Source organism: Engystomops pustulosus, chromosome 6 (assembly GCF_040894005.1).
Source record: "Engystomops pustulosus chromosome 6, aEngPut4.maternal, whole genome shotgun sequence".
Taxonomy (NCBI): Eukaryota; Metazoa; Chordata; class Amphibia; order Anura; family Leptodactylidae; genus Engystomops; species Engystomops pustulosus.
Window position 1 is genome coordinate 84,979,115 of NC_092416.1, and position 26,589 is coordinate 85,005,703.

Here is a 26,589-nt window from a genome sequence, read left to right on the forward strand (position 1 = left end):
ATTTGAGGGAAATAACCCTAAAGCTGAATCATTAACAATAAGAAACATTTTGATGTCTGTTCTCAGACGCCATTTTCTAGCAATCTGCTGGGACACCAGAACCAATTAGTCATGCCTAAGTGATTTCTGATTCAGTGGGAGTGTGTGTGTCTTGTGATGGGTGGGAGGGCTGCTTGTATGTACACGAATCCTTGGGGGGATCACTGAGCACTCAATGAAGTGTTGCAGGTCTTGGCAACCCCCCAACACCTTTAGGCAATGTTTTTGTGAACCCTTAGTCTCCCTAAGTAATTACCCTGGGGACCAGGGATGAGATGGAAATATCCTTCATTACAGCAGTCTGACAGGGAGCAGCTGGGAGCTGGACCTGCAAGATGATGAATAAAATTTTTAGATCTTGTGTGATCATGTGTTCACTGCCTTTGATTGATATTCATTGTGAGGGAAATATACTAGCAGTACTACAGTATGTAGAAATTTGGACATTACAACTAGTTCTATAGTATTCATTTAATAACACTTGCATTTTCAAGGGAATTTTGCTGAATTATGGAGGGATTATCCAATATCTGTCTAATAAGGTAGATCTCAGGGTAGGTTGCTGCCATAACATAGATCCTTATAGTTTTTTATTAAATAATAATATAAAGTATAATCCGTTAAATTAGGTATGTTACGGTTTATGCAAATGAGTGCTGGAAGCTACTGGGGCGTGTACGAGCCACATTGTGGATCAGGAGTAAAGGCTACTTTACAATATATACAATATTTTCATCAAAAGCTAAATTTATCAAAATCACATAAGTTTTATTGATTGATCACTGATCTTTATACATTTTACTTGCCTATCATTCTTGTCTCTCGTACCCAGTCCTGGCTCCAATATCTGACAGCTTACACATAATTAACATAACATAGTTAAATAGTAGATAGATGATAGATAGATACTTCAGGAAATAGGCAGCATTTAAAACTTTAAGTGAAACAGGGTGTCTTTATTCCATGATGCAACGTTTCAGTGACACAGAACCTTGTTTAAAAACCGTGCTGTGTCACCGAAATGTTGCAGAATGGATTAAAGACAGTTTTTACCTGAAGTTTGGAGTGCTGCCTATTCCCTCAATGTATGTACTGGAGACTTTGGGGGAGATTTATCATTAGGCAGGATTTTGCACATTAATCATAGTCTGTTAGACTGTTTTGAGCATCTTTTATCTTTCTGGCGCACGGCAAAGTTCGGCACTTAGTGGTTTTGAGTCCCTGCGCCTTATCTGCCATAGTGAGTGCGCCCTAAACAGATGTTTGCACGGGATCTATCACTATTTTGCGCCTAAAAAGGCACAAAATAGGCGCAGAAAATGCACCTCCTCTGAGCAGATGCACTTCCAAAAAACTTCCCTTTTCATTACTAAAAACATAAATTTTAGGTTCCCAAATGAAGAATAACCTCTATGCAACATGAAAAATTCTTCGGAGCAGTTTTAAAATGTAAAATTTCTCCAGTAATGACTTCATAATTTCCTATAGGATCATCTCTGGGAGTGATTATTGACTTATTGTACAGATCTGAGAATATTATCAGTCTCCATTTCATGTAAATTGTAATAAAAAAGGAAAAGACTCATTTCAGCGAGAATTTTTTTTTTTTTTACATATCTGTAACTTTTAGTCCCTGCATTTGCATCATAATGATAGTTTTTTTGTGCAGAGATGAAACCCTGAACGTTCTGTCATATTTTCTCAGTCTCCTTTCATTATTGCTCACAAATGAGATCTAACAATTGTGCCAAATTTGGCGCTAATTTAGGCGCAAATGAATCGGACATGCGACAATTCCAAAGTGCATTTACTAAGGCAGAACTAGATCCATCATAGATCAGAAGCCAAAAAGAAGAGCAAACCAGGCGCAAAAATAGGCGAACCTGAGACCCACTATGATTAATGTCCCCCTATGTGTTAGACTGGCAGGTTTCCAACAGTCGGATTTATAGTCCGGTGTATGTGCAGTGTTAAATGCCTTCTGATGTGACTATCAGCTGTGTGTTCTCTATGCGAATAGACTGCACCAGTAGCATGTATGTTTAACATCTGTTCAATTTCTGCATTTTTGCGATGTTTTTGCACAGGAAATCAAATAACTCAAACTTTAAAATTGAGCAAAAACTTCTCCCTGTAGTAGCAATGGACCCACATAAACCACTTCCTATGTGGTGTAGTTTTGCGATAAAATTTTCGTTATTTTGAAAATTCTCAGTTGATAAATGTAGTGTTGCACACTCTCTGGTGTGTTTTTTCCGCCATTGTGTAACTTTAGAGTCACATTTTTTTCTTGCTAAAAACTCGTAAAATCGATGTTTGCGCAAAAATTTGCGACCCCAAGAAGCAACATAGGACTAATGATAAATCTCCCCCTTTATGTCACTACAAATTTTGTTTTTAAGAGGAAATGGAACATATTTAATAGATTTATCACCTAATGGGGCACATGTATCATAGCATCAGCTAGGCAAATTGTCAAATTTTAGCGACTTTTGCAGTTTTTGCGCCATTTTTGCTACTTTTAACTCTGTTCGCATTGTCTGCACCTTTGTCTGCACCTTTGTGAAGTGTGCCTTATGTATTGTTTTCCAGATGTTCCATTTCACCTTTTTTGTGCCTTTTTTGGCGCAAATCTGCACCTGGTCCAGGGCAGGTGCAAATGAAGTTTTTTTTTTCATGGACCCGATTTTAACATGTAAATTGTAATTATTTTACATGCTTTAACTGTTTTGCACAGTAACCTCTTTTGTCAAAATTCTTACATTTTTGCATTTTTAAAAAAAATTGGTTACTTCTAAGGGTGAGGTTACACATAGCAGTTTAATTGCATTTTTAATGCATTTTGACACCAATTACAACAGCTGAGGATAGGTGATTTGACTTATTTCAGTACTGTTAACATTTATGTTCACAAAACACAATATAAACGCCATGTTAACACATGTGTTAAAATTGCGTTCACTATGCGTTTTGTAAATTCAAATGTTAACAGTAATGTAATTAGGAAAATCACCTATCCAGCTGTTGTAATTGGTTTCAAAATGCATTTAAAATGCAACATGTTAAATCCCAAATTAATAGTAGCGTCCACTCCTGCATATAACCCAATCACGTGGCTTGTTTCCACTCCTGCATATAACCCCCTCACGTGGCTTGTGTCCATGTAGATTTGAGACATTTGCTACAGAAAGTCTCAAAAAGAAGCCAAAATTTGCGCCTTCCAGGATAGGAAAAACTGAACATGTATCGCAAGTAAAAAGACATGATTATACATAAGGTGCAAAAACTAGCCGCCAAATGTCTCTAAAATTCACCTCAGAGAGACAAATCTATGATACATGTGGCACAATTTATTACAACCGGAAATCACATGCTTTGTGCTTTTTTGATATATAGGAGATTAGATGGTTATTGAGAAAGATAGGAGATACTACATTTGATATAATAGATTTCTCTGATACATGACCCTTAAAACTGATTTTATGTTATATTTTATGCCTCATGTACATGGCCTTTTTTGGATTTGTCTTAAGGACCTGTTTTTATGGACCAATTATTCTGGGAAAATAATAAAATCCACATGTGCTGACTCTCGACATGTTAATGTGCACATAGCCTAACTTGTACACTGATGCCTGATAAATTTCATTGAAATAAAAACTGACTAAATTTGTCAGGTGTCATGGTTAATCAGAAGCAGATATCATATTCAACTGTATACAAGGTCCCGGATTGTGGTCATTGGAGAAAGTATTGAGGAAATTACCAATTCAAACACCACATCCAAGCAGTTTTGGGTTCAGGTCACTCGGACCTCGACCACCAACAAGTCCAAAACAAGCTGGATGCCAAAAAATCCAGAAAAGGCAAGGCAGCAGCACTTCACATATTGTAAACAGTGAAAAATTCTTCATATTTCAAAATATCAACAGCGATGGGATCATCATAATAATTAGGCTAGTGGGAAGTACCAAATTAATGCTGATTACATTCAGAGGTGTGGACGAATAGCAGACAATGGTTGCTGAACAGCAGATTTTATGAAACTGTGAAACATCAAATTTAATGGACTGCAGTATGTCTGATTGTGAGGAATTGTATGGTTTTGTGAGTACTTTATGGACACTGGTGCACATTATATTGCAGTGCTAGTGAACTTTGAACAGAATTCTGTGGACACTGGAGAACCATAACCTTAGGGTTTTTAGACAGTTAATCACATTTAATGGACAAAAGTGACACTGGTCAAATTTTATGGACACCAATTAAAAGTGGATGCAATTCTCAGAACAATTGAAACCACATTCTATATCAGTAATGGTCAATGTATAATGGTCAGTTATGTTCTATGGTTGTTGGTATGCTCTAAAAGTTGTAGTGAATTAAAGTGCTGGCCAATCTGAGAACAGGAGGTAGTGTCTCACTACTGAAGCACAGTTCCTATGGTGAAGTGTAAGAAGCTGTTGGCTACTGTAGATAAATGCAGGGATGAAATAGAAGGACAGACACCACATTCTTTAACTTTTCCCCATGTAAATTTTTGGGTTATTCTAAGAGAATTCCATATCTTCCGTACATTCAATCGCATAGACGGAAAAGTAATGCTGATTCCAGTTCCTGCAGTCCTACCTTGCATTACCTTAAGCCATGTTTTATTTTAACTTTAATTCAGTTCATCAAGTAGAAGAATACAAATTATGTGACAAAAACATTAGAAGATGACAAAGTATAGAGGAACCAAAGAGCAGGGTATCTACATGAGCATTGGCATGTCATGGCTAGCAGCTAAATTATATTCATTAAGTGATTAAGACATGAAGTAAGACACACCATCTTAATTAAAGCAGTTTAGAGATAATTGCTTGGTTGTGTAGTAGGGAACAGTGAAACACTACAGGTCAGAACTTCAACATGGTCCACTAAACCCAATCCTCCCATAACATCTCTCCTAACTGTCCTGTCCTCTGCCTGAGTAAGCACAGCTGGTATACCAGCAACCAATTAGGATGTGATTAATGGTGAACGATTGTAGCAGTTGTTAATGGGACCCTGAGATTGAAGGGCCAGATGCGATGACATTAACTGCTTAATTATTGACCGAAGATTGATTGTTGTCCCCAGGGTCTAGAGGCACGGGTACATTGTATTGTGTCTTGTCAGGAAATGTAATGTAGTGTTAACAGATTCATAAACCTGCACTCGGACCTTCTTCGACACACTCTATAAATTAGTTAACGCTGAAAAATTGTAGCATTTATCATGATGAGATTACAAACCAACCAGACAAATTAACACCTAACATGTTGTCTCTTTGTCTTGCTGAAGGTATGTTTGCTTGTATTTGATACTACAGTACTTTTCTATTGTTACTTCAAGTGATAAGGTGTAGTTATACAATTGTTATATCAAATGCAGTATACATCATCACTCTATGTCTATGAACCTTTGTCTAGTTTCTGATACTCACAGATCCAGATTCTTCATAATAGAAAAGGGGATAAGCAGTACATAGGCTATTCCTTTGTTTCTATAATTCATAAAGTATGTGCACGGGGTGAATTACACCTGAATATGGTATCTAAACATCTCATAATGAAACCAAAACCTTTGGTTTAGTATATTGAAAATTTATAGTTACAATGACAAACCATTTGGCATATGATTGTTTTCTGAAACCTCAAAAATCAGCAGGTTTGTCATCTTTTCATCTTATATGTATGGGGGCCTTAGACTTTTAATAGTTGTTCTGCAATAAAACGTAGAGGTGAACACATTAATAAACTGATACTTTGTAAAAGATGAATAAAATAACCACCACACTCTGAATCAGAATATCATTTATTATGTACAATTACTGCACATGTTTAAGTCATTTTATCTTCAAAACCATCACCCCTCCCAGAGCACCTATCCTTCTGAAGATCCAGTTCTCCTCTCTTCTACAAGCTTGATGTAAAATGCACTAGGTTTTATTGATGACATGGAGGACACCAGTATAAGGATTTAGTATAAGGTTCCTATCCAGAACAGAGCTGAGTATAAAGCCTCTGATCACACGATCTGCACTGAAGATGTATGATGCTTAAGCTTTTGGAACCATTGGAGTTGAATGTTTTTTTCTGAGAACTGGAGAAACATACACCACTTAGCATGTTAACATCTTTCATCTTTGGATAAGGTCTGAAAAGTCCAGAAAGGGCTTTGGCATGAGAGTCCAAAATGCTTGGTATTCATTATAACTGAAACAATTGTTTTGGTGAGGGCACAATTTACGCCAAATTTACTGCAATGTACAATGAGGCCACACAGAAGACTCTAATGTAATGCACTTATCATTCTCTGGACAAGGGGACACTGACTGGAACCTTAAAGTTAGATGAAAATACAATAAAATATAACTGACAAATAATGTAAATGGTTTTAGTTTTTTTTTTCAATCATGTTGGTCCAAGAGAGAACACAGCATGCTATGAGTTGACCCACTGTTGCCAAACACACAACAACACACAACATGTGCCCCATCTATTTCACCAATCACAAAGTAAGCCCCAAGGCTGAAAAATAATGACACTCACTAAAATGGCAAATATGAACCATCCACCAACCATGTGAGGCGGACCCTATGAGTTACGATTTCCTTGAGATTGAATAAGGGACCATATTGCACGCCCTGTAAAGACACATTTTGTATACATATATATTTTAATATAAATTTTCTATATATCTTTAAATAATATATCTTTAAATAATATTGTATCTTTCATTTATATTGTATAATTCAATAAAATTGTATTTTTAAATATTATTTTTGCATTAGTATTTTAAAATGAAAAGAAGAAACAAATAAATTATTCTAAGTATTTAGGTGTCCAGCCTTGTCAGGAGATGCGTGCATCCATGTTTTTATGTCTGATTTACAAACACGTAATAGCAACCAACGACCCACAAAAAGTGTGCATTAATGTAAATTGGTGTTGATGTCAATAATAAACCTCTCTCATTCATTTCTTATTGCTTCCACACTTAAATGAGTGATAGACATTTGAAGACACGTGCCTTGTGGCAATCTACACAAGAAACAAGCAAATCACTGATACCAGAAACATTATGGCCCTTGGACTCCACAACAAATGATGGTATAGTTGTAGGGTACTGGAGGCACTGCCTTTAACCCCTTATCGTATAGAATAATGCATTAAAACAATAGAAAGGAAGCCACGGTAATAATGTAAATTGGGGAGGCTTGGCAACAATGGTCACCGTTCATAAAATTCTTGCTCACCCTTGGATTTGGAGTGGAGACATTGCTATTGTTTTACTTAGACTTCTGGATGGGTTATTTTCATGATAAGTCTCTTTCAGTTGCTGTCCCATATAGATACGGGTCCTTGCCCTGGTCTTGAATGAACTCTTCTTTCTTCTCCCACTCTGCTGGCCAGCCGCCATTGGGGAAGCTTGTGCTTTTGGTGGCACCATAGCTGCCGTAACCACCATAGCCCTGTGGCTGATCTTCACTTTCTTCAGCAAGTTCATCTTCATGAATGAACCCACATTTCTCATCAGTGGTTTCTTCTGGTTCTGCCCAAGGCTGCTTTTCTCCCGAAGCAAATAAACCATAGAAGATTACTCCACCATAGTGAACAAGTGAAGCAATAAGGAAGACATATTGCCATTCTTCTCGAGTCTACATTGAATGGAAAGAAAGAAGACCTAAAGTTAGTGTTGCTCATAATAAATAATCTGATGTTTTATTAAAAAAATATCTAAAACTATTTTATTATGTGATTTTCAGATTTTTATCATATAAATATGAATAAATGTATCATTCAGAAACAACAGTATACACATTGATAATGCTCTCATAAGCATGTGCTGACCAGGGGGAGAAGATTAAAAACAGGGTTGAGACAAATGGGAGAGCATATCAGTATAGTTAAAGACTAATGGCATTCTATCAGACTCCATACATAACTCCTAGTTAGAACACTTTTAAATTGTATATATTTTCACCGTGCATATGTGTGTACACTCCGTTATTCTTATTCCCATACCTTGTGCTTTGTCATGGCTCCTACAATCAAGGGACAGACCATCCCAGAGAGGGTTCCCACACCGTTGGAAATACCCATGAGAATACTAGCATAGCGAGGTGCAATGTCCAAGTGGTTTACATTAAAACCTAAGATATGAATGGAATGAAAAAATAATTATAAAAATATAATAAACAAATGACTACAGCATGAAATCAGGAAAACTTCAGCACAATAAGATAAGATGTAACTCATCACTGGACATAATTGTACTGTATCTAAGCCCAGCACCACTCTCTATTACTTTGATGCATAGACAGAGATGGTGTATAGCTTACCTATTGTATTTCTATTGTATATCAGATAGAAAAGTAGGTGAATGTGACCCATTTTCACTTTCCCTCACATTGAGGCACATTTACTTACCCATCCCATTGACACCGCCGATCCAGAATGTCCGACGAGGATTCAAAGCTACCGCGATTCTCTAAGATCGTGCGTCCAATTTCTTTCATGTGTCGCTTCCCCGTTCAGGTCCGCCAGAGTTCACCATCTTCTTCACAGTGCATGTAAGTGCTGATCTTGCGACACAATTTTGAAAGTTAAATTCCCCGGTTTGTCCAAATCAGTCGGGTTGTCCGTCGGCCTGTCCCCCCGATTTGTGCCGCATGCAAACCGGCGCCAGTACACCACAATCCGATCGCGTGCGCCAAAAACCCAGGGCAATTCAAATCTGAAAAATTCGCGAAACCCAAAGGAAATGCGTCTGTAAGGAAAATATTTTGGTTCCCAGGATAATTCTTTAATTCCTCCCATAAACACTTCTTCTCAAAAAGGTTAATTTATCTGCCTAGATACCACACGCAATACAAATGGGCAGAGTTAATATAATGGTGACATTTTATGTCCTCTCAGAGCCTTATATACAGTATAGCTACATACAATACAGCACTGCATGACCCACCTGATATAGCAAAGCCGCTGAATCCTACTGCAAGAACAAGGAAGGAGATAGCTACTCCACGGGTGTGTGAATAGCCCACAACAAGAAGCAGAGTAGCCTCCATTCCAAATCCTAAGAAAAATATGGAGAGATATCAATATGTTTTGTGCCAACAAGTGTTTCTCTTACCTTTATAAAACAATGGACAAAGTACAAATACTGCTTTATTAGCCAATATATAAAGATTTATATAAGCACCAGTTATTGGCAGTGCCAGAATGCAGTCATACAAAAGAATGGCACACCCCTTAGAGGTTTCTTAACTAACATGTTTATTTTAAAACTATGGGGGTCATTTATCCTAGACTTTTCTCTTTTTTTCCCGAATATTTGGTACTTTTTTTGGTGCATTTGTATATTTGCACCCAAATTTGCAACATTTCCACTTGCCTAGCAAAGTTAGACAGCCTAGCAATTTTTCAGTATTGCGCCTGATATATCTTTAAGATCCAGATGTGGACAAAAGCTGCAATTTTGGTGCATATAAACTCCAGTCCCGAGCAAACATAGCTAAAAGTGCAGAAAGGGGTTGTACAATTTGCAGCTTTTTATCACCCTCTAAGATAAATTTAAAAAGTCCCAAAACAAGAAAAAGCCAAAAAAGACACATACAAATGTCCTCACTAAAGATAAGTGTTTATCCCCAATATGTTTACTGCTTCATCACTGTGTTACATGTTTTGGTTGGCTTCAGCAATGCGGTCCAGAAGCTAGAATGTATGTTTCTTCTTGCTATTGATTACTAGAATTAACTAAATCAACTTAATTGAGAATCTGACATACCTCCACAGTTCATCATCTTACGAACATTGGTTGTAGACATAATTCTCTTACTACGCAGGAAGTCAGCAATTTGTCCTCCAATGGGCACTATGATTGTCATAACCAAGTGTGGAAGCGCAGAGAGAAGTCCGACCTGCATGACATATGCCATTCAGTTAGAAATACCACTCTTAAAGAATCAGTATATACCCCACTATATAGGCGTATTCTTTTAGCCTTCATTTAACAATATATATATATATTATATTTTAAACATTAGGGAATAGCAAAGTATATTGCGCTATTGCAAACAGAGTATTCAATACTGTCACGGGTGCTCCCGCGATCCCTGTCTCGGATCGCGGTAGCACCCGTACTGCCTCAGGGTCCGGTCCCCGGCTCCTCTCACCTTCCCTGGCTCCAGCGGCGTCCTCCGCAGCTGGTCTGATTTAAACTCCAGCCCCTTCCTATTGTTCTTGCCGGATCTTCAAACTTCCCTGAAGAGAAAGCTCCTGTGATTCCTGCGTTCCTGTGATTCCTGCGTTCCTGTGAATCCTGCGTTCCTGTGATTCCTGTGTGCCAGTCTGTTCCTGTGGTCCTGCGTTCCTGTGTGCCAGTCCGTTCCTGTGCTCCTGCGTTCCTGTGTGCCAGTCAATTCCTGTGGTCCTGCGTTCCTGTGTGCCAGTCCATTCCTGTCGTCCTGCGGTCCTGTGTGCCAGTCCGTTCCAGTGGTCCTGTGTTCCTGTGTGCCAGTCCGTTCCTGTGTCCTGCGTTCCTGAGTGCCAGTACGTTCCTGTGGTCCTCCATACCTCCGTGCCAGCTCCTGCGATTCCTGACGTGAGTCCTGTGTGCCTTCCTGTGCTATTCTCCTGCCGTCACTCCAGGTACAGACTCCTGTGTTACTACCTTGGCAGCCACCATGGGCTAGTCGCACCTGTGGAACGACCTGGTGGTTTCTCGCCGCAGCAAGTCCATCCTGCTTTGCGGCGGGCTCTGGTGAACACTGGGTTCCACTTAGGCTCCGGTCCCAGGTCGGCTAGTACCACGGTGGTCCAGAGGGTCCACAGACCCCCAGTCGTGACAAATACAAATGGATCCAATTAACATATAGGGGGGTATTTATCAGTACTGAGGCAATCGCAAATGGTAGCGTTTTTCTAGCCAATGTGATTATTTTCCCCATTTTACCAGGTGGACATTGAGGGGTGTGAGGGGCCGCAGCAAGCCAGGTGGTGGGCTCAAGTGGCCGCTCTTTCCTGTCCCCATGCCAGCCACTAAGTGCAGCTAGCGACTTCTCAAACACAAGGTTGAGGTCCTGGTGTAGAAAAAAGAGGCAGCACAGCTGGTTGCAGGATACATCAAGCAGCCGTAGCTTCTTGATGTACCTGGCTGCGCCAGCAGGGCTTGTAGGCTATCATATGCTCCATAGTGTGAATTACCCTAAACAATATTGTTTTACATACATGGCAATACCAAGATGATGTAACTGACAACCACACATTACCACTAAAAGAGCTACTGCTACTTACTTACTTACCTAGACCAGACTATTACAATTAAACTTATTCTTTTAGCCTTAGTAACTAATGATAATCCATAGAATGATTAAAGAGTAAAAAGCAGAAAGTTAGAAATTGGTTTCATAATTTTGCGGTTTTCTTTTCCATCACTATTAAAAAAAATCCAATGCATATGATGAGGCACAAGAGGGTTAGATTGCTTCTTTCATCAGATTACATGAGCCGATGACAGAAGTTGTATCAATCCCGTCCTGAAATAACCCCCTTAAATGTGCTTTTAGGCTGTGTTTTATGACTTTAATGGTTCTCTTCAAGGTTTTAATCAAAACGACATGATGCCAAAATTATTCATTTAAGTACACTATTGATCTGAGATAGATTTAGCAAGTCAATAACGCATTGTCTACCACAGAATATACGTACCTTACTGATTTCAAAGCCAAAGACTTCTTCAAAGTAAGCAGGCTGGCTAATGAGCAGGAGATAGAATGTCCAGCTGCGGCAAAAGTTGGCAACAATGATTGCATATACCGGCATTGAGGTAAAGAATTTTCGCCATGGTGTCTTAAATTTCTGTCAAGAACATTAACAAGAGTTAAGAGGCCGCTACTATTTTATTATTTTTACATTTGCCCCTTCATGAGTACATCTCATAGATAGCTCTCCAACTCAAAGAAATGCAACTTGAAGGGGTATAGAAGGTATGGTCACAATAGCCTTATATTTTGTCACCCAATATTTTCATAGACCAGTATAATAATAGTTTTGATAGTTTTTCATAGTTATGGGACCTATTACAGATTCTATATTTGGGCCAAGCAAATTCAAGTTAACTTGCCAACTCATATGGGGTCTTTTAAAAGGGTACATCCATAGAGTATTAGATCCAGGTTACAGGGAAGGTTATATGGGCAGCAGAGGGAAGTTAAGTAGGTTTTCCCGTAATTACAACATATATCTATACGTTATATTTTAGATGTCTGATCACAGAATAGTGAAATAAATGGAATAGTGAAATAAGGCAATGTGATCGGAAGGGGTTCCTCCATGATCAGATAATTATTTCCTGATCTGTGGATACCTGAATAAGTGATCTGATTTTATGGTAGCTGACTCCACGTAGGACATCATAGTGACCAGTGGGAGTAAGAACCCAATGATAATCAACTAGCAGAATTAAAATGAATTCAAGACTTTTGCAATTTTTTTGACTCACTGCTAATGGGTTCATGAAACTTGTGCTTTCTCCAATGCTTTCTTCAATGTATTTTCTTTCTTCCTCTGAAATGGTTGGATGCTGTGCAGGACTTTCATAGGACACAAGGATCCAGAACATGTACCAGAAGATCCCAAAGCTCCCTGTAGAAAAGGCGCATATTCTTTATTAAAATATTACATTTTTTTAAAAAATGTATAACTTTCAAGCATATATGTGCATTTTAAAAATATGGCTGTAAATGTATTTGCCTTTTTAAACATTAATCACTATGAAAATAACTTCTGTGGGGTTGGAGTCAGAGTTGGCGACAATTTTGGTGGAATCAGAGTCGGAGTTGTGATAAAATGGACAGACTCTAGAAACATATAATACATTAAAACATTTTGGAAATTTTCTTTTAAACGTTCTATTCCTGGCCTATCTAAGGATTTAGGCCAGCAGACTAACAATACTGGAGACCCTCAGAGCGGACAAAAATACTAGAAACCCAATAAACCAAGAACCCCAGTTCAGACAAATATTGGAGACCCCAGAGCAGATAACAATACTGAAGACCACTAGAGCATAAAACTAATCATGAAGATCCCCAGAGCAGAAAAAAAAAATAAATCCTCTCCCCTCCTAGCTCTTCTTCTCCTCCTTGCACCACACTGCAGCTTTTTCTCTCCTCCCTGAACCACACTGCAGCTTCTTCTCTCCTCCAGGCATTAGGACCTGGGAAAGAACTGCTCCCTGGGAGCAGTACAGTACAATTTAACACTCCTGGGTCCTCTCCTGCAGGCATTCTGCTATGGGTCCTTACCCTGACCAGTATGAGGAGTCAGGACTCAGAGTGGAGTGCCATATAGGACCCGAGAGCAGTCAGAACTTCTTAGTTGCACTCACTGCTACACGGCCACCTGCACCAGTGAAAGCAGTTATATGACATCAGTTAATGAAGTGCTCATGGGACGCTGATTGTCAGCATGCTGTGGACTGCAACTCATGGCTTGACTGGCTGCGTGTGGCCTGTCGGTGTGGCTTGTGCATCCTTGTTCCCTATTGAAGATCCTCTGCTATAGATTAGAGGAATAAGGCACTAGGAAGGAATGCCCACATTTATCTCAAGTGCCAAAACATTACTGTGTATTTGGAGTTGTGGAGTCGGAGTCAGTGTAATTATGGTGGAGTTGGGGTCAGAGTTGAAGTTCGGGTAATTGAAGAGTCGGAGGTTTGGCTTACTGACTCCACAGCCCTGGTAGTAACACCATTTAGTGACATTCTTTGCAGCAGCCTCCTAAGGACAAGCAGTAATAATCTGGAGTCAACTCATTTTGACATAAGGAGAGTTTCTTTGGAGCTGTTGTCTTCCTTTTCATTCTGTCTGTGATGTAACGGAGGGGACTGCTGCATAGAAAACCACTACAAAATTAGCAAACGATAAGATTAAGAATAGTAGGATAAAGTACCTTATATACTCGGGTATAAGCCTAGTTTTTCAACACAAAATTTAAGCTCAAAAACCCTAACTCGGCTTATACTCGAGTCAACTAAAAAAATAAAATCAAAACTCACCTTTCTCACATCATCTGACATCATAGGTCCTCTTCTGTCTGAGACAGTCTGAGACAGAAGAGGATCTATGGGGGACATCGGAAAGATGAGTACAGTGTTATTTTTTTTCCTACTACAGGGACTGGGCAGGCTTTATGCTACAGAGGTTGGGCAGGCTGTATGCTACAGGGGCTGGCAGACTATATACTGGGAGGCTGTAACCAATGCATTTCCCACCCTCGGCTTATACTCGAGTCAATAGGTTTTCCCAGTTTTTTGTGTTGAAATTAGGGGTTTCGGCTTATACTCGGGTCGGCTTATACTCGAGTATATATACGGTACTTTTAGATATAGGTAGAGGCATGGAAATTTAGTTTTTTAATAGTTACATTTTTCTATAAAAGTTATGTTACACATTAAAACATGACTTCTACTCCTAAAGGATCTCTTGATAGAATGCTCTCAATAGTGTTTCCTAATGACGATCCTGAATAAGACTTCCATCCATTCCAATAAACTACGTTTGGTAAATCACTGAAAATATTAACTGAAGTATTAACTTACCATAGACATAGAAGACAGAGCTCCATCCCGTATACTGGACTAGTACTCCAGCCAATGGCATGGCCACCACTGCTCCAGCATAGGAACCTATAAAATACTGACATCAACAACCTGGATGCATTTGCCCAAATATCATCCCACTGTAACTTTTTTATAAAGTATCTGCAAGTTTCAATGTAACATTCTAAGGTATATTCTTTTAAAGGGGTTTTCCCACAAAAAAAACATCAGCTCCCCTGTTTTCGTGATCTGAGGGGGTCTCATCACTGAAACCCCCACGATCAGCAAGTTAGGTGCTATCCTGTAAATAGGGCTTAACTTGTTTTGTGGGAAAACCCCTTTAATGTTTCACGTTCAAAAAAGGAGTAATGGAAATTATGTCCTGTGGTGCCTAATATTACTGATATGGATACACAATTAACATTGTATATATTTTAAGATATGTGTATATTGGTACTGCAAGTAGTAATATGTACATCATTTGAATTCTATGGTTTCATTTTAGGTCATGAGTTAAAAAACATCTTCAGATGTCTTGAAATCAAGAAGATCCGACCTTAGGTGTACAAAACACAAAAACCTATAGTATTATTATTTATTTTAGAAAAATGAAGAAACGGTGAATGAAGAATTTTCTTCCATAGGAATTAAGAGGATGAGTAGCAACCGAGTGCCCCTGATCATTGTATGCAAGTTTTACCACCACTATAAAAGAAAAAGAAAGATAAAAGAATGTTCAATCACAATAAGACTTAACAAGCTCTGTCGGGTTACCAGAGAAAGACTTCTCTTTCTGAAAAGAACATGGATTATGTTTAAAAAGTTGCATCTGGACAAACTAAGATTTCTGTAATAATGAGGCCAATGCAGAGATGTTTTATCCATAATGCGCCAACTGTCACACCAACTGTCAAGCATGGTGGTTTTGTATTTTGCCTTGATAGAAAAACCATAGAATTCATAGATGCTGTATTTTTTTTATCAGAATAGATATACAGTATATATGCTCAGTGGTGTCAGGCAGCAGTTATTCTGTGGTTCCCTCAGGTACAGCTGTCTTTACATATTCTGCATGCATAACAGTATTCATACCAATCAATGGCTGTGTTTTTAATATCTTTACATGTAGGAGCCCAGGAGGACCGTCATTCCAACAACACAACCATTTTATAAAGGATATTTCCTAGTATGTTTAGAACAAAACAACTATTTTACAAAGATATAAAAACTGGAAGGTATTTAAAAATCCAGCACAAAATATACAGGGATTAAAGGGAACCTGTCACCAGGGACCTCATGACAAGTTACAGAAGCCCATTATAGCTGCATTGCATTTCTGCTCTTTCTAAGCATTTACATTACAATATAATTGTGTGTTATAACTTACCTTGCACCCTGACAGAATCTTTTGTTAAGTACCAGGGTTTGGTCTTTGGTTTGGAGGCATTTAAATAACAACATGTGACTTGCCTGTGCTGCACACTCCTCAACTTTTGACCCCCACCTTTGTGCTCCTGTATAGCTCCTCCCTCCTGCTCCAACACAGAGCTCACAGCCTGGTGAGCTGACATCAGTAGGAGAGAAAGGAGCTGTGCAGGAGCACAAAGGTGGGAGCTGAGAGCTGGCTGAGCGGTCTGCAGCATAGACAAGTCACATGTTGTTTTTTGAAATGCATCCAAACCAAAGGCCAACATCTAGGACTACACAGAGGATTCTATCAAGGTGCAAGGTAAGCTATAACATACCATTATATTGTAATACAAATGCTCATAAAAGGCATAGAGGCATATTTGCAATGCAGCTATGATGCGCTTCTGTAACCTGCCCTTAGTGAAAATGAGGTCCCTGGTGACAGGTTCCCTTTAAATAAGTTTCAGTATTCAATTTCTGGCAAGTTATTAAAATTCTATTAAACCATTTCGTAGCTGTATATTTAAATGTTTAATCCCTAGACTCCAGTAACATTGCCCTGCACTTACCATGTGCCAATTTATATATTTTCGGTCCGCTCACATCCATGGTCCATTTGTGACTGTTATGTAGGCCCCCTATTTTTTTTATCCCTAGATATTCTTTTTAATATATCCCTGAGGCCATTATACATGCAAAATATCCTTATACATCATCAATTTTCACATGTCACATATTTTCGAATATTCGCCTTGTCTCTCATGAGGGTCATAGCTTTATATAAAGAGACATTAAAAGGATAGAAAGTAAGTCATATCGAAGTTTCATTACCACAGAAAGCTGTTGTAGCCAATCTACTGCGTTCCAGAGGTGGCGCCCATTTACTCCAGATCCCATGGCATGCTGGGTATGTTACTCCCTTAATCATAAAGAAATAACATAATAGGCATATACATAGCAAAACATGTTAGTTATAATGCATTAACAATTTAAATATTTGATGAAAAAGAAGAAATTCTAAACTAGCTTTAATTGATAAACATGTATGTGGTAAATATATATAATATGGATAAATATATTAAAAAATGAAAAAAATGAAATAAAACATCTTGCTTGGACATAAAGAAGGGCAAATGTGAAACACCCCAATTTTTGCATGGCTTTACCCCAAAAAATTTACATCACCAAAACCCTCAGATAATGGTAAGCATTTGTTAATTAGTTTTCAATCATCAAAAAGTTGCAGCACTTTGTGATTTTATGCTGTACGTTTCAAACAAGTCACTGGGGTTTACTGTAGACTTTTTATCATTTACAGCAACTGTAGGAAATTAAGTACAATCTAAATTGCAGGCCAAACAGGTTTGGGGTTGAACTTAAATCTTTTATTAGTAAATGCAGGGGCGTAAGGAGAGGCAGGGCCCCACAGCAGACTTCTGAATGGGGCTCCCCTAACCCCTAAGAAAATATACATATTTGTAAAATCACACATAGAAAAAGAGATACCTAGTCCTGTCGCTCTACTGTCCCCTCCTTCTCCCCCAACATTTCTTATCTGAGCTGCCACTACATGTCATATACTGTGGAAGATGTGCACTGTTATATACATGTTATGCTGTACTATGTGCATAATGTATATAATGGTGAAAATCCTCCATTCTTTAGTGTGTCATGTCTGATGCCTGGGTCCTCTGACACTGCAGGCCCCAAAGCAGCTGCATGTTATGTTGAACAATCTCAGAATTTTCCCATATAATGCTGGTATGTAAGCACCAGAATCTGAATTACATTCCACTGGTTAACCTGACAAAACCTCCATTAGAAAACTAAACACATGCTTTATTCATCCAAATGTTACTTGAAAGTGCTATGTATTGCAGATTCTATACATAAGGATAAAGGCCCCAGCAATTGTCTAACACTTCCATCAAAGGCCAAGCAAGTGTCAATCATCAATGGCTACCATTACTCAATCCTGTTTTTCTCATGGTTTTCAGCTTGTCCGTTTGTAAAAGCTCTTGAACTTTTTTTTTTAATTCATGACATTTTTACCTCATGCTACCAATATAAGTGTGCCATTCATAACTGAATCCTCTTGTACCGGTACTATACAAACCAGGGGCAACGCTGTATGCAACCTCAGTATGCCGTACAGGGCTGCATCTGCCATGAGGCGAGATGAAAATCTCGCTTCAGGCGGCAGAATGCGGGTCCCTGTAAAGGGCGGCAAAATTTGCCGCTCTAAAGTGGGCGATTCGGGCATCTATTAATGCCCGAATCGCCCACCAGCTAAATAAATTGCGCCTGTCTCTTTTCCGGCAGCTGCGTCGCTCCGTTCTAAGCAGTGACACAGGCGTCATGGAGTCACGCGCCTGTGTCACTGTGTGGAGCCGCGGCTCACAGGAGAGCCGCATGAAGACGGGACCCGCGCACTGAGGGAGCATCTGCCTGCAGGTGAGTATGATATTATTATTTTTCATGTATTTTAATTAATTAAATGTGCCTAATAATTAATACTGGGGGGGGGGGGCTCTATATATATCATATGGGGCCAGTATTATTTTATACTGGGGGGGTGGTGGAATGCTACGTATTTTATTTGGGGCTATAATTATTTTATACTGGGGGGGGATGCTATATATATTTATATTATTTGGGGCTATACCGTAATTATTTTATACTGGGGGGGATGCTATATATATTATTTGGGGCTATAATTATTTTATACTGGGGGGGATGTTATATATATATTATTTGGGGCTATACCGTAATTATTTTATACTGGGGGGGATGCTATATATATTATTTAGGGCCATGATTGTTTTATACTGGGGGGATGCTATAGATATTATTTGGGGCTATAATTATTTTATACTGGGGGGGTGCTGTATATATTATATGGGGCCCTAATTATTTTATACTGGGGGGGGGGTTCTGTATATTTTATTTGGGGATTTGGGGCTATAATTATTTTATACTGGGGGGGACGCTATATATATTATTTGGGGCTATAATTATTTTATACTGGGGGGGATGCTATAGATATTATTTGGGGCTATAATTATTTTATACTGGGGGGGACGCTATAGATATTATTTGGGGCTATCATTATTTTATACTGGGGGGGATGCTATAGATATTATTTGGGGCTATAATTATTTTATACTGGGGGGGACATGCTATAGATATTATTTGGGGTTATAATTATTTTATACTGGGGGGATGTATATGGGGTACAGTATATTACTAAGCTGGGGGGGGCTGTATATCGGGTACAGTATATTACTTAGCTGCAGGGGCTGTATATGGGATACAGTATATTACTAAGCTGGGAGGGGACTGTATACGTGGGGCAAGATTTTATCCCTATATAATGAAGGGATGTTTTGTATGTGTGGAGCGTGTGGTCAGTTGTGTTGTGAGGGGTATATATTATTTAGGAGCACAGTGTTGTTATCCAGGAGACTTTATACTGTAAGTGACTGTGGTATTTTTAGGGACGCCGGGTGGAGATGCTGCACGGAGCTGAAGATATCTGGCTGAGATACGTCATGGATTGGAGAACCCGGAATAAAGTTCTACTGATGGAAGAGATTGTCATCTATAAGGTACTAGATGCCACTAATGCCTCTCAGATCCTGTAGGCAGTCACACAGTCTCAGGGAGCTGTCTGTAAGGTTGTTAATTGTTAGTAAAGTTTAAGGATTTACTTAACAGGGAGCGGGGTGCGGGGGTTTGCAGCATTTTAATATTCGCCTCAGGCAGCAAATATGCTAGAATCGGCCCTGATGCCGTACAGTCACAATGAACATATTTGAGCATTTTTTCAGCTGGATTTAAAGAAGCACTTAATAGGGATTTACCTCTACCAATCCCTGTAGGATCCTGACGAAGATCACACACCCATAATGCACTCTGGCAGCTGACGGTATTAGCATGTTTAACGTTGATGTGGCAACTATAGCAAATCCAAACACCCTGAAAGAGAAAATTATTTAATGCACAATTTCCTAAAATACTGTAAGTACAATTTATCCTATCTTTGTCTTGAAATATTAAGCATCTAAATATTGGGGCACATTTACTAAGAAAGACTGAAACTTCACTAAAAGTGCTATTTCCGTATATAATGCTCATTAAGAACATGAAATCATGAATCTGGCGCTTCCCCTCACTGGTCTGACAGAGTTCACCAACTTTTTTTGTGGTGCACTTTTAACAATTTGCATGTTAAATACGGTGCTCGATGCAACTCAGTTCGACCAAAAGCCAGCACGCCCCCTAATTTTTGTCACATGGAGGCCAGCACAGCTGCGCCACAAAGGGTCACATGCGACACAATAGTGGCACAGACGTGCACCATTCAACAAAAGTGCGGGGCAAAGCCCTTAGTAAATGTGCCCCATTATTTTTGCCTATAGTTATGCAGAATTAGCATAAAATGTACGAAAATATTAGATTATTAAAAATGGTAACATTTGATTACATGTATTGCAGCCTTGATGTATAGTAAACATACTGGATACTAGAGAGTGAGAGGAGGATTTACATTATATTGTAAAGATCATTGAATTGGATTACAAATTTAGAAAAAACCATTACAAATGTCTACTTTTACAAGGTTTATTTGAGGAAAGGCTGGGTACATGGTACCCTACTGTGGATCACTCACTGCTGGGATCCTAGGTGATTGGCAGAACCAGGAATTGAAAATTACTCTGAGCTGCCACAAATAGACTAAAACTTTAATGGTCATTAATTTTAGATGATATGTAACAGCAGATGATTAAACATGCAGGTGCAAAATTTAGCAAAAAATTGCAAAAAATAGATCTTGCTTTTTCCATTAGATAGGATCAATTGGTGGTATTTATCAAGACCTGCACTCATTGCTTGCATCAAATTAACCCAACACATATTTGTAACTTTTTGTGGTTCAACAAAATTTTATTCAAAATTACACACACACATTAATTTTTATACAGGCTTTCATATGCTATAGATACAGAATGATTGTATAGCAATATGTGCACTTGAATGGTCCATGTAAACAGGAAGAATAACAGATGAATGAAAATGTCCATGAAACTAAACAGAGGCCACGTATTTGTAACTTTTGGAGCTTGTGTGACTGCAGCTTAGCTACACTGTCAGACACATTTTCAAAGTAATCTAAAATCAGTGACTGATGTTTGCAACTGATTGGAGAAATGGGAATCCAGGCAGTGACCTAGATCCTGTGACTATAATAATATCCTCAGCACTCGTATAAGAGAAGCTAAAAAAGTCATACATTTAATAAATACTGATTAAATAAAGAGTATTAACCTAACTCAAGTGTATCATATTTTGGGGGATGTATCCAAGTAGGTATACTAGGTAAGGTTCAACCTGCCCAAGTGGTTGTGTGTTCCATCTTAATCCACCACAGAGGTCTTATATGCTAGAAGTGTTTAAGGCACCAATAATTGTATCAAAGGGAAATACACATATACAGATAGTGGCAGGTTCCCATAGAGGAACCATAGAGGTTCTACGCCAGCGTATGATAGCCCCGCCGCTGCAAATTCGCAGCCCGATACATGAAGAGGCTTCTGCCTCTTCATGTATCGGGCTGCCAGTCGTGCAGCATTTTTCCTACGCCAGGCACGTATGAAAAGTCGCCGGCAGCAGCGATTGCGTAGGTGCGGGGACAGTAACGCCCCGCGCCGGCCCACTCCAGTCCGGCCGCGCCCCCTGCTCGGCCGGCCGCGCCCCCCCTTCACACCCCTTCACGCCCCACTGGCGTGAAGGTGGCGGATTGTGAAAAATAATCGCAAAAGCTAGCAATAAGCTAGCATTTGCGATTATTTCAGGGCCTCTGCGCCACTGGCGGTGCGCAGAGGTCCTGATAAATATCCCCCCTAGTAACTAACTGACACCCTTCTTCAAGCTAAAAATTGTTTCCCTCAGATCCCCATATGATCAACTTTATAATTTTACTTGGTATACAGGGATACCTATAATGTGGTCTCTTTGTACACATCAATAGATCACCAACGTGGCATGTCAGCTATACACAATAATTTACACACTAAGGATTACACTTGTGAATTAGTGATGACTTTATTAGAATTTGTAATTACTAACAATAATTTTCTTTTTTGAGATGATTTTTTGTGCAACCAGTGGGAGTTGCCATGGGTGTGAACATGCCACCCACATTTGAGAAAATTCTGATGACGGTTTTGGAGGAAGACTTCATCTCTGCCTCCCCACACTTTGGACATGTCCTTAGGTGGTTGAGGTATGTAAACAATAGGGCATATTTACTAAGGGCTTCGTGATGGTTTGTGGTGCAGCTGCATTAGGCACCATACGACCCAAATTAGGGGACGTTCCGTGCACCAGATTTAACATGCAAAGTCTGTCACCTATGTTAAATGTACAAAAAAATTGCTGAACTCTGTTGGGCCAGTGCAGGGAAGTGACAGATTCATGATTTCTTGCGCATGTTCTTAATGAATCTGCCACAACCAGCTTTATACATGGGCAGAGCGTTTTTAGTGCAGTTTCCTACATTCTTAGTAAATGTGCCATAATGTCTTCATGAAGGAGGAGATTATTATTTTCAAATGAAAAAAAAAATATTTCAAACATTATCAATGTCTGGACTATATTTTCTATTCATTTTTCAACTCATTTGAAAAAAAAAGGGGTTTTCTTGGAAAACACTAAATTTGTCTGGGGGATCCCCCATATACAGCATGTGTGTATGCATGTAAAGGGAAGGGGGACCCGTGCAGAAATATGTTATGGGGTCCAGTCTCTCCTAGTTATGCCCCTGAGGCCATACATGTGGTTCAGGGGCATGCATAGAATACAAAAGTGGCCAACAATAGCGAAAGTCACTTTCCATCAACAAGAACCATGATATATGGCCTTTCTCCTATCTACACTAGCTTCCAATTCTGCAATGGCAAGTAGAGAATACTTTACAACAGCTGTCTACAGTCTTCCATGCCACAAGGTTTCTAGAAAGTCAGGCAATGACTTACAGTAAGCTACCTTCCCAAAGGCGGTGTTAAAAACAGGGTAGCATCTCATCCAAAAAACTATTTCCATGCTTAAGGCTCAGAACAGCGGTAACCCTTCAAATTCATATCCTATGAATAGCTTATGGCCATTATGGGGCATATGTATCAAGGCCTCTGCGCCATGTCAGTGTCCTAGAAGCCCTGAAATAATCACAAATGCTAGCTTATTGGTACTCCAGAAAACATATCCGATTTCATTCAGTACCTCAATACCAATACATTAAATCTCAAATTTACATTCTCCCATTCCTCAACCAGCATATCCTTTCTAGACATCCTGCTAATAGGAGATCAGGCTAAAGAATGCATTCACACAGATCTCTATAGTAAGCCCACATCGGGTAATACTTTATTACATGCATCCAGCAGTCATCCCCCACATGTTACACAAAATCTTCCCAAGGGTGAGTACATAAGAGCTAAAAGAATTTGTTCAGACGACAACTCATACAAACAAGCAACCAAATTAATCTCAAAGCGTCTACAGGATAGGGGGTATAACAAGAATCACATAAATAGAATAGAAACATCGATCAATACCCAACCCAGAATGCATTATTTGGGCAAAAACAATGACAAAGACAAGATAAAAGACAATGAATCAGTTACTTTCAGCACTATGTACAGTAAACAATACAATCAAGTAATCAAAATAGTCAAAAAACACATACCCATTCTGTATCAAGACGACAAGTTGTCCCAAATTCTGGATAAAGGAGTGAGATTCGTATCAAGAAAAGCACCTAGCTTAGGCACCATCCTGTCCCCAAACACATTTTCATCTATTGATACTAAACAAAAAACATGGCTAAAATATACAGGAAGTTTCAAATATGGCGGCGCTCACTGCAATTTATGTCATAAAATACCCAAAAGTACACATTTTACTTCCGTTACCACATCCAAAACATATCCTATTAAATCGCATTTAAATTGTGAGAGCGATCATGTTGTATATTTAGCCAGTTGCACACAGTGCCACCAACAATATGTTGGATGCACAGCCAGAAAAAAAAGAATTACAGAACACATTGCGGCTGCCAATAACCATAACAGTCAAATCAAAGCAAACATATCAGGTCTCTCCAAACATTTCAATGAACAACATGAAGGCAACACTGTGTACTTACAAGTCACTCCCATGGAGAAAATGTTTAAACCAAAAAGGGGAGGAGACTGGACCAAAGCATTACGCTCTCGAGAAGCATACTGGATATTAACTCTCAAAACACGATTCCCGGCTGGGTTGAACTACAGAAACAATTTGATGTATATCTATTAATCTAATACTGCACTTACATATGTGTTTAACATACCTCCACTGTCTAGTCATGTGACATGTATCATGTGATTCAACGTCACATTTCTGGTCCACCCACCTTGTGCTTAAATACTCTGTGCTTGAACGTATCACTAGGCTACGACTAAGGACTCATGTTAGTCCAAAACGCGTCAGTTTGATTATGTTTTAGACGTCTTTATGATTTTAAAGAATATTCAATAAAAGTGTAATTTTAATCAATTCACAAGCCACTCTCATTGCCTGGATGCTGGACAACCCGTTTTTCTTTCTCTGAAGTTATTGCTGGTCCCCGCACAGCACGTCCGTGCAACTGCCTTACAGCACAGCGGACATCTTAAAGGGGTGAGCTGAAGAATTATTTTAGTGGTGACGGTGGATGCCATGTGATGCCACAACTAATAGCGTTGGCACCCACTAGAACGGGGTCACTATGAAGTGGTTAGTGGGCTTATGCAATTTGATCAAAATGTAACCTGCGGCATTAGATCATTGTATAATATGTGGATGGGCAGTCCAGTTCTCTCGCAATGTTGACTTTGTGTATTATCCCGGTACTATGACATCACTGTTTGTACTCATGTATAGTGACATTGAGGTACTGTGATATTTCTATACACTATGGCCCACATTTACTAAAAAAAAGTACAAACTGCACTATGTGCAGTTTACCTGTGTAGTGTGCAGAGGGCGCCAAATTCAGGATTTGGGCGCCTGTTGAATGCATGAATCTGGCGCCCCCTGCGCAGCTCTGACAGGTGATAGACAGCTCCTTGTATTAGTTTTATTTATTTTATTTGTATAACTTATTTTTATTATTTGAGACCACGTGTGTTGTGAGGCCGCCTCAAAAATCATCTACTGTATCGCTGTGTATCAGATTTTTTTTTCTACATTTGTGTTACTTTGATTTGTGAGGAGTAAATGGTGGATTATCTGTTCATTTCTGTGTTTACAGCTGAATATTCCAAGAAACAGATTGTGTGACACATCAACTGCTGTGAACTAAAAATGCACAACACTTGGATGTCTTACAGAAATCTTGTCTTGGTTTTGTTTACTGTACCACATGCATGCAGAGCAATGAACATTTATAGGAAAATAAAGCAATGAATATACAATTATTTTCTACTTTTATATAAACAGCCCTACATTGGTAAAATATTAATTCAGCCCTAAACCTAAAGTGGGCTTAGTGTGACAGGTGTATTCAGCTTTGCCCTAGTATTAGCTATTTGGTGACAAAGTTTATCACATTCTTAATAGCATTTCTGAATTTTCCTTATCTGATCCTCATCATATGTATAAATTAAGAAGCTACAGAATACCATCCATAGCTCCCAATCACCCCTGATTCAGCGGGACAGTCCCAGTTTTTGGGTGCCCACCACACAAAGTGGTTGCGAGAATGTCTTGAGCTATCCCGCCTGCTGATCCCCACTCCCCAGAGCTGCAGAGCAAGGACCAGGAAGTGGGAACAGTGGTAACTCCTTCCCTGGCTGACCCCGCCCCCCTCCTCCTTCATCTCAGAGCTCAGGGAGAGGAGGAAGCAGGATCACCTAAAATTGAAACTTATAATTAGCAGCACAGAGTGTGGGGACAAGGGCTTGCTAATTATGAATGCCCTCATACCCTCCCTCTCCCATGCTGGGAGAGGGAGGTCACGTCACTTGAGTGGGCAATCTTAAACATCTTTTTTATTTTTTCTATTAACAGCTACTGCATATTAAATAGCATGTTATATTGATGGGCAAAGCTTTTCAACAGATTCATTATTTGCCAGCCTTTTGTAAAATTCTTTTTTTATATACCCATCTCGCCATGGTTTTCTAACAAGTAAGGTCTGTCCACAGGCTACTAAATGAAGTGTTCAGTGCCCAGTAAACTGTAATGACTCAGAAGATAGAAGTGAATTGCTGTAAGATACTGCAGTGTTGAGCATTATTGATTGCACTTGGTTTTCTTCTGGAGCTGCCTCATTAATGCTCTGCTGTGGAATTGGCTGAGAGGGTGAGGAACGGAATTCTAAACAGGTAATTAAAATACATCAATACCCTCTTGGCCCCATACTATGCGTGCCATGTACCGAAGTGAACAACCACATGGCAGGTCTCATTAACTTGTGCCTTAGAG

At 39.2% G+C, this 26,589-nt stretch overlaps 1 protein-coding gene across 1 annotated transcript in view; it reads right to left on the reverse strand.

Moving 5' to 3' along the window:
* Positions 1-5,861: 5,861 nt before the first annotated feature.
* The window catches only part of SLC17A7 (solute carrier family 17 member 7), a 69,349-nt gene continuing 48,621 nt past the window's right edge, over positions 5,862-26,589 (reverse strand). The window contains exons 4-12 of the mRNA XM_072156889.1: positions 19,944-20,058; positions 16,912-16,999; positions 14,671-14,757; positions 12,571-12,713; positions 11,778-11,927; positions 9,856-9,988; positions 9,034-9,144; positions 8,091-8,218; positions 5,862-7,723 (exon numbers count right to left, since the gene is read on the reverse strand). Coding sequence (XP_072012990.1) covers positions 7,382-7,723; positions 8,091-8,218; positions 9,034-9,144; positions 9,856-9,988; positions 11,778-11,927; positions 12,571-12,713; positions 14,671-14,757; positions 16,912-16,999; positions 19,944-20,058 — 1,297 coding nt within the window. The 3' untranslated portion in view covers positions 5,862-7,381. The remainder of the gene's footprint in view (positions 7,724-8,090; positions 8,219-9,033; positions 9,145-9,855; positions 9,989-11,777; positions 11,928-12,570; positions 12,714-14,670; positions 14,758-16,911; positions 17,000-19,943; positions 20,059-26,589) is intronic.